The following is a 14,300-nucleotide window of genomic DNA, read 5'->3' as shown; positions in this document are numbered from 1 at the left end:
GCTGGCTTTGGGCCTCCGGGTCCCATGACCGTCTGTTGGTGCCGGGAAGCGGGGCGTTCACGGCTTCGATCTCTTTGGTTCTCTGTGGAGATCTTGGCAGCCAGTCTTAAAGAAAGTAAAGACCGAATGACTTGGGTCCGCGTGTTTATTTTACTGTTTTCTTTCTCGACAAGTGGAAATGTGCATGCTTGTGTGTTGTCATAAACTTGTTTTTGGTATTCTGTGAATGGAATTTCCCACACCGCAAAACTGAACTGCTGAAGAAAAAGAAAAACACTCGGAGCATGCCCATATATCATCTAAAGGTTTGAGTGGAAAATTGGCAAAAACTAAAGCCTAATAATTTCCTGATACATTATGATAATGGCATTAGAAGGTCAGACTGTGCACATCACAAACCCTTCTGCGTCGTCTGCGCCATGGCAGCTTCTCTGCTTCTGCTCTGTATTGTGGCTAACATCTGCGAGAAAGACCTCCATACAAGCTGGCAGGAAAGCCTGAGGAGCTTTTAGAGCTTAGGTCGGCTGCTCTGAGAGACCAGTTCACTGGTGGCAGTGGCTCTCTTAAAAGCTCCATTGCAGGCTTAATGAGTGTGTTATAGACCACACAAGGACACTTCACCTCCCCTGGATAACAGGGCAGAGTGCCTTCTGATAATTAGGACTATAGTTTCAAGAACTGGGACAGGGCACCTGGAGAGACAGGCTGACAAGTTGAAAGGCCAAAAGAGAGAGAGAGAGAGAGAGAGAGGGGGGGGGGGGGGTGAAAGGGAGAAATCGAAGATGAGAAAGAGCGGTGACCGGGTCCTGACTCCAGTGTTCTGGTGGGAATGTGTTTACGCGCCTCAGGGTTGGAAAAGAAAGAATGTCTCTGTGTAGCTCCAGCTCTGCGCAGTGAACAGTCTCATATGTTCCACTGTGCGGCCAAAACACACGCCGAATTAAAGTTTCCACCGCCAGCACGTTTTCAGACAAGCGTGCAAACACCAGAGGATCACACGCACACGCGCGAGCGCGCACACAGACACATTGAAGATCCTGTCCACATTCCCGGGAATGTTTCTGCATTCCTCCATCCAGTCCGCCAGCTAGAAGCCAGAGCTGTAAATGAGACGGCACGACAGTGAGAGAGAAGGAGGGGGGGATAAAGGGACTGCTGGCTGCACAGTTGGCTTGTTTTTCAATCATATTTCTGCCTTTTACAACCTGGAGCACTTTTTATTCTCTGGGCTGCATAGAAGACAAGCAGACAGAGACATATTTTTGTGCCGGCTGGACAAATAATACACATTTGGGTTACTTTTAAAAGTTGAACCGTCGATAATTAACGTGTTCCACTTTACCGTTTTCTGTAAATAAGCTGCATACATGAACTTGATATAAAAACATTTCAGAATTTCACTAAAATAGATCTTTTTTATAGCAAAGGACTTGAATGAATGTAGAAACTAATCAGAAGGTTAATTAATAATGAAAACAACATATGCAGAATCAGAATAAACACTTAATTTTTAGTGTTCAGTAACGTTTTACTGAACCCTGGAAATGATCAAGAGTTGATCTGATTCGAGAGGAATGGGGTTTAGTAACAGGCTGCATGAGAAGCTGCGGAGGGGTGCTTCCCTCTACTGGAGAAAGTCGGTATTGCAGGTAATCGAAGTTTCCCCTACACTTCAATGGGTGGTTGATTGAAAAAAAGAAGAATCTAAGGATCCGCACTGTAGTGTCATTTTAAGAAAAGTTGTGATAAATGTGCTTCTCTGTGAGAATTTTAACACAACAAGTGTAAAAAAAAAAAAGCACAAATATTAATTTCAGAATTTCAAAACAAAGCATGTTGGATCAAAGAAATATAACATGTTGCGTGCCGTTTTTAAACATCTGCTCTAATAATGTTTTCTTCAAGAGCTTCTGTCAGATCTCGTGGTCTTGATCAGTGGTCATCAGTGTTTCATTTATCAATGCAGCTTTTCCAACCGGCTGAATGTCTGGTGGCTTTATTCTGACATGTGACAGCAATTAACCGCCACGATGACTTTCTTCCTTTTTTTATTTATTCAAATTGTGGTGTCCTCGGACCAATAATGGTCCCTAGGTGAATGGCAAACAAGCATATGGGAATCCCGAGAACACCACAAAGGTTTTAATGAATTAAAACAGATTTCACTGGAATGCCAACAGATTCTGAAGCTCGATATCTAAAACATGAAAAGCAGGTCTCAGAGCTTTAAAGGAGGTCACTATTGGAGCTCTCCCAACAACTGAACCGATTAAAATTCGCAAAATTGCAGGCGACCACGCCTGCCGGCCGAGGGGAATTTATCAGAATCAACATCCCGGATTGGAGCTATTTTTAGATCTAAGTTTTTTTGTTTCTATTTATTTGTTTATTTCTTGTGTTGTTTTTTTTTTTTGTTTGTTTTTTGTTTTTTTAAACGTAATTATTTAGAAACCTTGTCTGCTGACATTGCTTTGCTTTTCTATGCTTGAAATCGCACGACCCAGCAAGGACACACAATTTATTCAAGCTCATTCTCTTTTGTTTCTGCTTTTATTTATTTAAATAGAGACGAATAATTGCTTTATTTTCAGTATTATGTCAATTAATACCATTGCTGGAAATATTCCGCGTGAGCTATTTGTTCGTTCAGACTCTGCTGACTTTTGAACCCAGTTTTAAGAAATCTGTTTGCACGCGAGGATCCCTTTGTAACCCTTTTCCAAACTCTCTTGTGACAGCAGCTGCAGCAGCAGACCTGCCGTGAACAGTGACTTTCATCACATGGTGGATGGTGTCGAAAGCGAACACGACGCAGAAGGAGCATTAGGCTTCCCTTCTGCTTTTTTAGGGTTCATCTGTGGCGCAACCTCCACGAGCGGAGTGAGGTGTCTCAGCATGATTCAGATTCATCGTGTCAAACATTCCAGTCATGTGTGCACAGCTCTCACGCGTGGACTTTATCTGTTATCGGACTTCCGTGGCAGAACTTAAGGAAAATATAATATTATAAGAAGATATCCAGGCTTCCTAATGTAATTATATAGTTACATGATCCGACTAAATCACACACAAAACCCTCTTTTTATATATTTAAGAAAAACATTGTTATTTGATCACAATTTAATTATCTAACGAAGTTAATAAAACTTCTCGAATTTGAGAACAAAGAAGGGACAAAAAACGATATAATTAAAACATATGTATTGTGGACAATGTGCCGCCGTGTTAATTAACAATTAATCGACTACATTGAACAATAAAAAACAGACATGATAAACTGGAAAAAAATAAAATAAACAGATTAACACGAAAGGGAATAACACTGTTCTAAAAACGCAAGAGTATGAAAGATTGAGCAGATTAAAAGTCACTGAACTTTTTGTCAAATGCGAGAGAAAGAAGAGGATGAGCATGCGCACGGTGCAATCCGCGCGCATCTCGTCTCTCATGAGTTTCCTGAGTTTGGGGGACTAATGAGTGATGAGATGCGTCTCGTTAGGAAACATCACATGTTTGTGCGCTCAGCGGAGCCACTTTAAATTGGTGGACAGCGGGACAAACGGAGGGGTAGTACTGGGAAATCCGGACGAGGAGAAAGAGGGACACGCTGTGTCGGCGCACAGAGACACTATTCGTGGGTGCTTAAAGCTGCAGAGACGACTGTTTTTACCCCCCACGGACGAGTGAAAATGAAAGCCTGGCAGTGTGTTTCCCTCCTGGCTTGTGCCTGCTTTCTTTATCAAGCTGATGGACGCAAAAGTAAGTGGCGCTACTTTGGAATAGTTTGAAGTGAAAGAGTTGTGGCTGTGGTTTAAAAACGTGGGTTCATTGGTTTCAGATTTAATGTCTTTACGTGAATTAAATAATTTTGGTGTTTTATGTTTATCTCCTAGGGTTGTTTGTTTATTCATTTGTTTATTTAACTCGTCCTGCCATCCGCTCTCTACAGTCAGAGTCCCATGAGACTGATTAAGGCGTGTGCTCCGTTAAGACTACTCACTCCACAAACAGACAATTCTCTACATCCAGAAAAAACGGATAAATCGTAGCTTTCTCTAATTTGTTATCATAACCAGATGGAATCCCGTAAAAAGAAGCCTCCTGCAGTTTTAACAATCTTTTTCCACCGGTATCATAAAAAAGCAAATGTGACATTAATTTAATAAATGCACATTTAAAATCACCTTTCCCCCCCTCTTTTTTCACGCCATGCTCTCTTGGCTGAATAATTTTCTGTTTGCGTACAGACGTTCCAGATGTTTGGATCGTTTTTTTCTTCGCCTTTAACCAGATTACACAGATTGAATTTGTTTTTGCGCTGAAAAATATGTCACTCAGGCTAAATAACGAGAAAGCAGAAGACAAGGGCGTGGAGATCCAAATAAAAAAAAAAAACTAAGTAAGAATGTGGAGATGAAAGATCAAAAACTAGGTCATCTTACTAAAAATGTATAAATCCAGAGACAGATATGTTTTTTAAATATCTTTTTTGTACAACAATAAACATTTTATTTATTTATGCCTAACATTCCAAACGCTTTCCTCCTGTTTTATTGGGCTTTTAATCTCCAGAGTTAAATGTTGTCTGTTGTACAGCCCTCAATCATTTCATCATTTCAGTCATGGGAGCTTTTAGTAAAATATTTTTACTAAAGGTGGAAACCAGGTACTGGAAGCAGATTTTTCCATGTCAGGAAATAAACATGATTTTGGTCATTATGCAGGTATTTTGGGGCTACACTGTTACTTAACATTTAATTGCATTTTAAAGGAGCCTAATGAAATCCAAGTAGGTTTCTCTTTTCACAAGTAAGGAAAGAAACATTTAACCTCTAAATGGATTCAAGTAAATGACAGAAGCTCTTTAGTGAGGGACTCACATCAAACCAAAATACATTTTAAGGTTCCCTGTCCTTGTCTCTCTGCTTTATCTCTCCCCAGCATACAGGGATGTATTCCCACACAAGCACTCATTATCAGGGAAGTTTCCATTTCCAATCCCACCGATCCCTGGCTGGCTTCCCGACACCAAACCATGGGATGATTACATCTACCCACCACTAAACATAAAGTTAAATGATTTAATGCACCACAGAGGTGGGTAATTTGTTTTCTGGGTTGGTTTTTTTTTCACCTTTGAAACATTTGCTTAGGTATTTCAGGTCATTCACCTGGAAAGTCCACCTCTCTGCAGGTAAACCCAAAGTCCGTTTGACCAGTGACAGTCCAGCTCTGAATGGCTCTTCCATCACCTTCACTGCAAAGCTGGAGTATCCTCCCTGCCAGAAGGAGGATGCCAATGGGAACTTGATCTGGGATGAGCACTGTGAGGATGGTACGGAGCTGGAGGCGTCAGGTGCTGCCAAGAAAGCCAGGCCGGACCAGGCCATGAACCTGCACACACATAGCATCACACCACCACAAAGTATCATGGGGCCATATACACTGATCAGCCACAACATTATAACCACTGACAGGTGAAGTGAAAACACTGATCACGAGGAGTCAATCAAATGGCCTGTACTTGATGGGTCAGAGCAGTTTTATCCACATGAGAGAGACCAGCACAGCTGGCAGGTGGTTTAAATGTTGTGGTTGATTTATGTAAGCCCACCAAAGAGCAAATTAAATTGTACACTGTTGTAAAAAGATGGCAATAAAGATGATACACTAGCATGCTTAACTCTTTTCCCCTTAGTCGCCCACTAGGAGTAACCCTTGAAGCTCTTTTGTGAGCTGTGTCGTTTCCGTCATATTTTAGGTTGTGCTTCAGAAGTGAGAGAGGGCTCTGCCTATACAGCTTACTAGGACTAGTCTTGAAAAAATCTGGAACATAATCTGATGGTCATCAAACCACATGTTTATTGATACAAATTGAGATGTCAAAACACATCATTATGAGGGAAAGAGTTAAAGCAGGCTCCCCCTTAGGATAAAAACCAGAACAAGCTGCTGATAAACACTAAAATAGACAAATTACACCTCAATGAACCTGGCTACTCATTGTCTTTATTTATCATAGTATAGTTATCTTAGCATTTGTAGCTACCAGCCGTTTCATGTGTAGTCACTGAACAGATGTATCATGCAAAATCAGTTCATTTTTATTTTTTAAAAATTAAAGCTTTTACATCACTTTATTTTCTGTCGAACAGCCAATGGGCAGGTTCGCTCTGGCTACGTGTACAACTGGACTTCCTGGTTGGATGACTATGGCTTCGGAAAATGTATAGACAAGGCAAAATGCAACGTGTTCCCAGATGGGAGACCCTTCCCTCAGAGCAATGACTGGAGACGAAAGAGCTACGTCTATGTTTGGCACACAATGGGTGAGATACAAGTTTACAAGTTTGCATGTACACAGGATACAAACGGAAAAAGAGGAACATCTAAACCAACTCAGTTTGTCTCTTCTTTTTGTCCCAGGCCAGTACTTTGAGACGTGTGATGGCTCTTCCTCAAGTGTGACCATCAATACCACCAACATCCCTCTGGGGGCAGAGGTCATGGAAGTCATGGTCTACAGGAAACGCGAGCGCAGGAAGTACAGCCCCCTCTCTACCGACAACACCGTCTTCTTTGTCACAGGTGGGAAAAAAAAATATTCTGCTTATACAGTTTTATCTGTCTAGATGTTTCAGCCAAACAGAGATACAAACAGGCTGAAACCTAATACGTCATTTACATTAATTTCACACACTCCCTTAGATAAAATTCCAGTGGCGGTCGACATCTCTCAGAAGGGTGCAGTCAACCAATCTGAGAATATCTTCATCCGTGGTGAGGATGTGGTTTTCAAAGTCCACCTCCATGACCCCAGCAGCTACCTGAAAACTGCTGCCTCCATTGACTACATCTGGGATTTTCGAGACGGCAATCAGCTGGTAACGCATCGCAACGTAACCACGCACGCCTACAGTAAACTGGGGACCATGACTGTGAAGCTGGTGGTCGAGGCAGCGTTTCCAGTTGAATGTCCACCTTCTGCCAACACCCCGACCTCGACCACGTCCACAGGTTCTGTCACAAGTAGTCACAAAGATATAGACATAACAAAACAAGCAAAGTATTATCTGAAGACTTGTTAACTTTTTATACAAACCTTATAACCAGATGGACATAGCCAGCACACTGTCATCTGTCACCATCTTGGTGTTTTGAAACCAGAGGGGTAGCTCTGACTGAGAACCCAAGGATACTGCACACTTACATAACAGACAAGTCTTTGTCATCAATTTCTCTGCAATTGGGAAAAAAAGAGGAGAAAATGTATAATATTGATTAAGATGTTAAACAAGCAATTGAGACCATAAACGAATGAGGAATGTTTTCACTGAAGTCATCAATAAAATGAAAATTGGGTCATTTTCTCAAAGGTGTCTATACAATTAGATATCTTCTTGCAACCAAGAGGAGCTGCCCCCTGCTGGCCATTAGAAAAACTGCACCTCTGCTTTGGATTAACTTTTTCGACCTTGAGACTATGGCTTATTTTATATACAGTCTATTCTTATACCATATCTGCATGTCTAATTAATATAATTGGAATGCCAAAATAGAAACTTTAAAAAGGGAAATGTGAGCCACACAAAGTAAGTTATCTCTCTTCACTCTGGGGATATGAAGCAACTGCCACTTAAACAGTTATGTTATAAAGAATGTAAAAACAAAAAATACATGTAAAACTTTAAAAGACAGAATCATTATCTGCAAGTGCCTACAGTTTCTTAGGAGCTTAAAAAGAAGGTGACTGCACTTCTTTAAGTTTCTTGAAGAAGTTTCACCTCTCTTCCAAGAGGTGAGAGGTGATCTAAAACCAAAGATGGAGAGTCTCAGGTATTTACACATCTTCAAGTAACTTTAAAAACGTTTTTTAAAGCTCGAAGGACTACCATGACGTCACTGAGAACCTACACAGACAAGTATCGGTTTAAAAACAACAACAACAAAAAGACGGGGAATCAGTGCTAATGGAAAAACATGTGTCTCCCGTGTCTTTTCCTCAGAGGCTCCTACAACTCCACTTGTTACTCATGCAATTACAGCCAAGATGGAGACCACACAGGGTGAGGCTTTTACAGCTAAATGTGTATTATTATTGTGATTATGTTGGAATATCGAATGCAGAGGCTGAATCATATCATGTGAGGAAGTTAAAAAAAACAGCGTGCATCACTATGCAGAGTCCATTTGCTTCATATTACAGTGCCGCCCAGCACCGGCCTGCCCTCGACCACCTCCTCTTTTGTTTCCACGGGTCTCCCCACCACAGAGCCCCTCCCTTCCACTGTTGCCCCAGAATCCAACCCCACCACCCCGCTGTGGCTCCACACCAGGCGTCTCAACAGCAACCAGTGTTTCCGCTACGCCTACGGGACCTTCACAGGCAATATCACTGTCGTTGGTAGGTGGGAGTGTGCGGGATCCTTCAAGTTATGTTGTGAACCACTGATTCTTTTTCATGAACCTTTGTACAGAAGCCATGGTGTAGCAGTTTAATACACTAAACGCAAGGGCAAACCTTTGCACATTTTTCATGATACTTTAATGGCTTTAATGCTAATGAAAGCTTTCCAACAAAAACCATTTTGTCACATTTATCATAATAACATACAGAAAACCAGCCCACATTTTATCCCAGAATTGCTTCACTTTCATCACGAACTATGGGATGGGACTCGTGTGGAGTAGCCACCCCTGATAATGAAAAGGAAACACTCTTCCATTTAAACTGCATTAAATCCTGATTGTTGCGATCCAGTTTCTCTCTACAAACTTGTATTCAAGCAACCCCGTGCTATGATTCTTTGACTGGTTCCTTCATCATATTATTATTTAGGGGGAAGAGGATTACACATCCAAAACCCACAAATTTAATCTGTTCCCCACAGAGCCCAAGCACCCACTGAACACCCTGCCAAGCAGTCGGATTTTGGAAGTGTCAGCCCACAGAGTCACCAACACTGACATCAACTTCCTGGTGAAATGTCTGGGCAGGTATGCATTTATTATATACTTTGTTTACATTTATGTTAAAAAAAAAAAAATACTGTAGATATTTTTTTAAACATTCAAAGAGGAAATCACAGTAACCTTTGGAGTTTATCAACTTTATTTTTGATGATCTTCTCCCTGCACATCAAATTTAGTCACTTAGGTGCAATGGCACCCCCACCCCACACACACACACAAACCTATACATTTTAGATAAAGAAACAGGTTTATTTGATTTATCCTTCATCCCTTATCCGCAGCGTCCCCACTTCAGCCTGTACCATCGTGTCAGACCCCAGCTGCACTCAGGTACGCAACATCATGTGCAACGATGTGCCGCCGCTCTCGGAGTGCAAAGTGCATCTGACGCGAAGATTTCTGGAACCGGGCACCTACTGTGTGAACATCACTTTGGAGAACTCCAGCAGCTTGACCCTCACCAGCACCACCATCACCATCAACAAGTCCCAGGACACACCTGGTTAGCTACACAAACACATACAACATGATATTTCTTGAAATCAGCTTTGTAGAAACTGCTGTCTGGTGTGTTGTAGTTTCCGGTCTGTTTTACACTCTCTTCACTGCCCTTTGTACCCATCAGTGTCCACAACCTCTCACACTGCCCAAGTCGTTCTCTCCTCGAGCGCTGTTCTGGGGGCCATTTTTGCATTCATTGCCTATGTGGTCTACAAGTGAGTAGTCTTCAGATGCAGCAGCATTCCTTCAGTACATGTGTGAAGACCCAAATATATGATGCAGAAAGATTTTAATGCACAACTTGGGCTTTTACTGCCACATTAAAAAGCATTTACACATGCACACAAAGCCACTTTGATTCTCACTGAACTTTCAGTTGATTAAGTTGATTACTACCCTGCTCGTAAAACACCTCGTATTCTTTTCCCAACTCTTGCCGCTCACATCCAGTTAGAGAGTCATTACCCTCCCATCATATTTTTGTGTCCTGCATCTTTCTTCCAGGCGTTACAAGGTGTACCGGCCCATTCGCAGGTCACTGGTGGAGGATCCCCATGCTGGGGTTGGAGGTCACATGATTCGCCTGAAGGAGGCACTCTTCCCCTCCAGTGAGGAGAGCCGTCACCTGCTGACTGAGAGAAACCCCCTGTAGGCTTTGTTGAGCTGCATCATCACTTAAAATAAAAAACACCTAAAGCATGTGATTGTCAGATATGAATCTAATCAAAAGTCTAATCATTAAAGTGCAAAAATAGCAGGAATATCATATTTGTAAAAGAAACTAATATTTTGCTTGTTTTAATTGTTTGATGGTGCTCCAGAAAACGGCTACTGCTACAGCAACTGATTGGTGTGATCATTTTCTACTGAAGAGGCTGTCGAATATGTGATTGAGGCACTCATTTTGATTGCAACATAGGGTGTAGTAGCCGCTATAAAATGAATTAGGCTCAAGCAATGGCTGTTTTTGATGAAAAATGCTTTTGTACCGTTTGTCATCGATTGCTTTAGAATACTGTATATTAATGTACGGGTAAAAATCCTACTAGTAGTGATACATGCATGCTTTTCCTCAAATGAGTTAAAAATTTACTATCTTTAACTCCAAGATTTAAACAGCCATAATCAAGGAGGATGAAAGGCTGATAAATACGTCTGTCACTAAATAAAGGCTGTGAACTAACCACTTATGTTTTGAAGACACTGGAATCTGTCTTTGTATGGAGCTGGGGAAAAAAATTGAATTTAACGTTAGACGAACTGATTTTTGGTGTGATTTTGAATCAGAGTGATGATTTTGTTCTCAGCAAATCTTTGTCAGTAACTAAAGTTATTTTAGTGTCCTATTAATTTGTTCTGGTGTGTGTGTGTGTGTGTGTTTTAGATCAAGACTGTTTCACACCATCACATTAACTGCAGAAAATTTGAAAAACTAGATTTTAACCATTAGCACTATAGTTTGGGGCTTTTAAAACAAGCAATGAAGTCACCACTTTCCTGTAACCCAACACAATCCTGTATATTATTGTGATCAAAACAAACACTGCAAATCAAATCACACGACGCCGATTTTAAAGCAGGTAGTTCACACAACACACAATGCTTTTACTGTACAGTACACTAAACGGTACAGAGGCAAATTGTTAAACTTAAAGTTTTTAATACTATTAAACATTTTTCACTCCTTTAGCAAAGTTTACCAGGTGACTTTAAATATTTTGCTAATGCAGCACTACCTAACATATGTTGCTTTGGAATTTGGGGCATTGTCAACTCAATACATGTGGAACTTGTATCGAGTTCATACACGACTTCAATCATGTGGAAAATGTTTTCACAGGACTCTCTGCATCCCTGTGAAAAGTACACCCTGTGATTCAGGTGCTGACCGGGCCATTGCAACATGTTCTCTTTAACCAGTCAGTTCTAGATTTTGTGCCATCTATGGCATCATTGTCCTGTTGCATGACTTAACTCACATTTCACTTGAGGATACTTTGGTATACAGAGAAATTCATGGCCAATACTTCACTGCAGGGTGCCCAGGTCCTGCGGCTGCACAATTAGCCCAAATTGTTACCCCTCCACCACAGACCTAGCCTGTGTGGACACGCCGTTTGGTTTCTGCTAAATGTAGCACTGCGTATTATGTCTAAACATTGTTTCAGACGCAACTTCACAAGCCTAAGCCATGGGGTAATGCTCTTAGAGACTCTCCTGGGAACCCTTCCAAACAAATCATAGTTGATCAGCGTGTCTCCAATTTTGCTGAGGCCTCGAGAGTATAAGACATGGCTCTAATTCTGGAGGCCTCTGGGCATTACATGCTCTGACCTTGGTGTATTTGCTGGAACCTCACTCCTGAGAAAATTGTGGCATTGTGTTATCACACACCTGAATAGCACACTGCCAAGACAGCTGCTTTTTAAAGAGGTGCTCACATTTTGATGATCACCTAATCAAGTTGATCAAAAACAAGATTGGTGGGTCTTTGCTGAAACCTCATGATAATGTTTGATTTTCCTTTTCTTACAAGCAACTTCCCACAGCTTCTTTTAGTGTTTTTCATAGAAAATAGAGCAGGTGAGTCCATTTTTCTCTTTAACCTATTGTGATAAATAAAGACCATGTTTGACAGGGTCAGTCAACCCGATTATTAAGGCCATTTGTCACATATCCAGTTTAACCAAGGACCTAACACCCTCAGGATCTGCTCCGTCATGGAAACCCAGACCATGAGGAGGTCTGAAAAACTCCAGCTACAAAGTCAGCAGAGGCACCGCAGAACTTTTTCTAGTTGGGGTTCCCAAACACTTTGTAATATCATACTTTACTGTAAAAGTTAAAGCATCCCAGTCATCTTAGAATTTCTCCATTTTGTTTTTCTTTATTTAGAGGCATTTGACAAGTGGAGCTGTGTGTGAGGGGGAGGTGAAGGGGCACAAGCATTGTTGCAGAGGAGAGAATATCAAGCTGAAGTTTGATCACTTTTACAAAAACTCAGGCCCGGTCCCTCATCTGTCCCATACCAAGGAGGATGTTCCACGTTACACAGCCAAGAAATGCTAACAGAACAAAACAGCTACCGAATCAGCGAGTGTAACATCTGAGAAAGACAAAAGGGGAAGAAAAGAAAAGAGGAAAAAAAAAAATACAGAACTTTTATCTATTTTGAAGTCTTACAAATCAGAAACAATAGGCAGGCCCTTTATCAAAAAAAAAAAAAAAAAATCTGTATTGTCTTGTTTTAGCTACTGAATGCAAAAAGAAAAATTCAAGCATAAGTTCACATGGAAGCCACACCACCGAAAATAGAGAGCAGAAGGAAATAACTATTGTTTCGAGGATTTCAATTAAAGTCAAGACATGTATATATTTATAAACACTGGAAAAAAAATTGATCACTTGATTCTTCTCAAGTCTAAAGAGTTCATGATCTTAGTTTTTAATCTTATCTGGGGGAGGGGAGCGTAAAGGTGTGGAGAAGGGTTAAATTCTAACAAATAGAAGAATGCCTCTACTTCAAATACATTTCTAAAGAGGTAGATCAAAAATAAACTGGAGGAAGGGGGAAGTTGTGGGAAGGGTGGGTTGGCAGGGAGATTGGAGATGTTAGGGACTTTTTTTTTTTAAAGTATCACTTGTGCCCCTCAGTTAAGCACGGTGTTAGGAAGGCGCGCCCAAATAGAAAGTGTTCGGGGGACTGAGGTATCAGTGCGCGCTGGCGCTCAGTGGGGGCAGGGCTGGGTGCCTAGTGCCACAACAACCCCCCGCCCCCTCAGCTGAGGTAGACGGCGTTCTACTGTGGAAGCATGGATACACTCAAGCACTTTTATCACAATCAACATATTTACATTCGGCATGGAAAAAAAAACAAAACAAACAAACAAAAAAAACTGTATCTTTACGTTTTTGGATTCCTTTCCTTTTTTTCTTTTCTAAAATAAACGCCCTAAGTCAGGGTTCACTCAGTATGGTGTGTGCCTATCCTGGCTCGTTACTCCCTGTAAGCATAACTAAATGAAACATCAAGTACATTTGCGGGTTACAGAGAACATCCTTTTGTTTAAATCATTTTCCTTGGAACTTAAAAAAAAAAGAAGTTACGTTTGCATCTATCAGTGTGACTCCCCCGACCCTCACCAGGCAGTTAACGACATCAACTTGATGGCCTTGCTACAAGGGCCACTCTGAAATGACAAAGCTCGCTCTATGTGAAATTAAACCTAGTGGGGGCTTGGACTTCGCTAAGACACTCGCCAACAAAGGTGGCAGGAGGCCTGGGAACAGAACAGACCACAAACAGATGCTCTGCTGACTTGAGGGCAGCTACAGGAAGGACCCCATTACAGTATTCTCTGCAGCACCCTGACCACAGCCCTCAAATAGGAAGGTGAAAGGAAATTTTGACAAATTAAAGTACCATTATCATTAACTATGGTAATCCCCCCCGCAAAAAAAAAAAATTTAAAAAGAAAAATTGCATTGCTGCAGTTATGTACGGTTGGCATTATTTGCATGTCGTAGTTGTTTTGCACTTCTTTCTGAAGATGGTGGACCCTCAGAGGAAAAACTGAGGCGATTTTCTCTATACTTCTGTCAGCCGCCAGCTGAGGGGGCGCCAACTCTTGCTCCGGGGCCGCTATGTACAAACAGACTTTATGTACAGGGTCATCTTAAGTCACACATACACATGTACAATGCCACCTAAAGCACCAGAGTTGAAGGCAAGGTCAGTTGGCAGCTGACCAAAATTTTAAATTTTCTTAAAAAAATAAAAATGTTCAAAGACTATCAGCTTTATAAAGTATACAAAACACCACAAA

General features: G+C 41.3%; 1 protein-coding gene across 2 annotated transcripts; it reads left to right on the top strand.

Annotated features, from left to right (window-relative positions):
• The first annotated feature begins 3,486 nt into the window (after positions 1-3,486).
• gpnmb (glycoprotein (transmembrane) nmb) lies at positions 3,487-10,824 on the top strand. Of its 2 annotated transcripts, none has more exons than XM_006787626.3 (12): positions 3,487-3,759; positions 4,942-5,097; positions 5,195-5,335; positions 6,156-6,329; positions 6,427-6,588; positions 6,709-7,017; positions 8,007-8,066; positions 8,207-8,404; positions 8,892-8,997; positions 9,255-9,475; positions 9,599-9,689; positions 9,979-10,824. In XM_006787626.3, exons 1-12 carry the CDS (start codon positions 3,690-3,692, stop codon positions 10,124-10,126), a joined length of 1,836 nt encoding a protein of 611 aa, XP_006787689.2. In that variant the 5' UTR covers positions 3,487-3,689; the 3' UTR covers positions 10,127-10,824. The 2 variants fall into 2 exon arrangements, with proteins under 2 accessions (XP_006787689.2, XP_035762404.2); XM_035906511.2 differs by having other exon boundaries at positions 5,195-5,356.
• The last annotated feature ends 3,476 nt before the right edge of the window (positions 10,825-14,300 follow it).

Source organism: Neolamprologus brichardi, chromosome 22, assembly GCF_056152115.1.
Source record: "Neolamprologus brichardi isolate AB-2024 chromosome 22, ASM5615211v1, whole genome shotgun sequence".
NCBI lineage: Eukaryota > Metazoa > Chordata > Actinopteri > Cichliformes > Cichlidae > Neolamprologus > Neolamprologus brichardi.
Note: the sequence above shows the minus strand (reverse complement) of the source record. Positions and strands in the feature narration are given on the sequence as shown.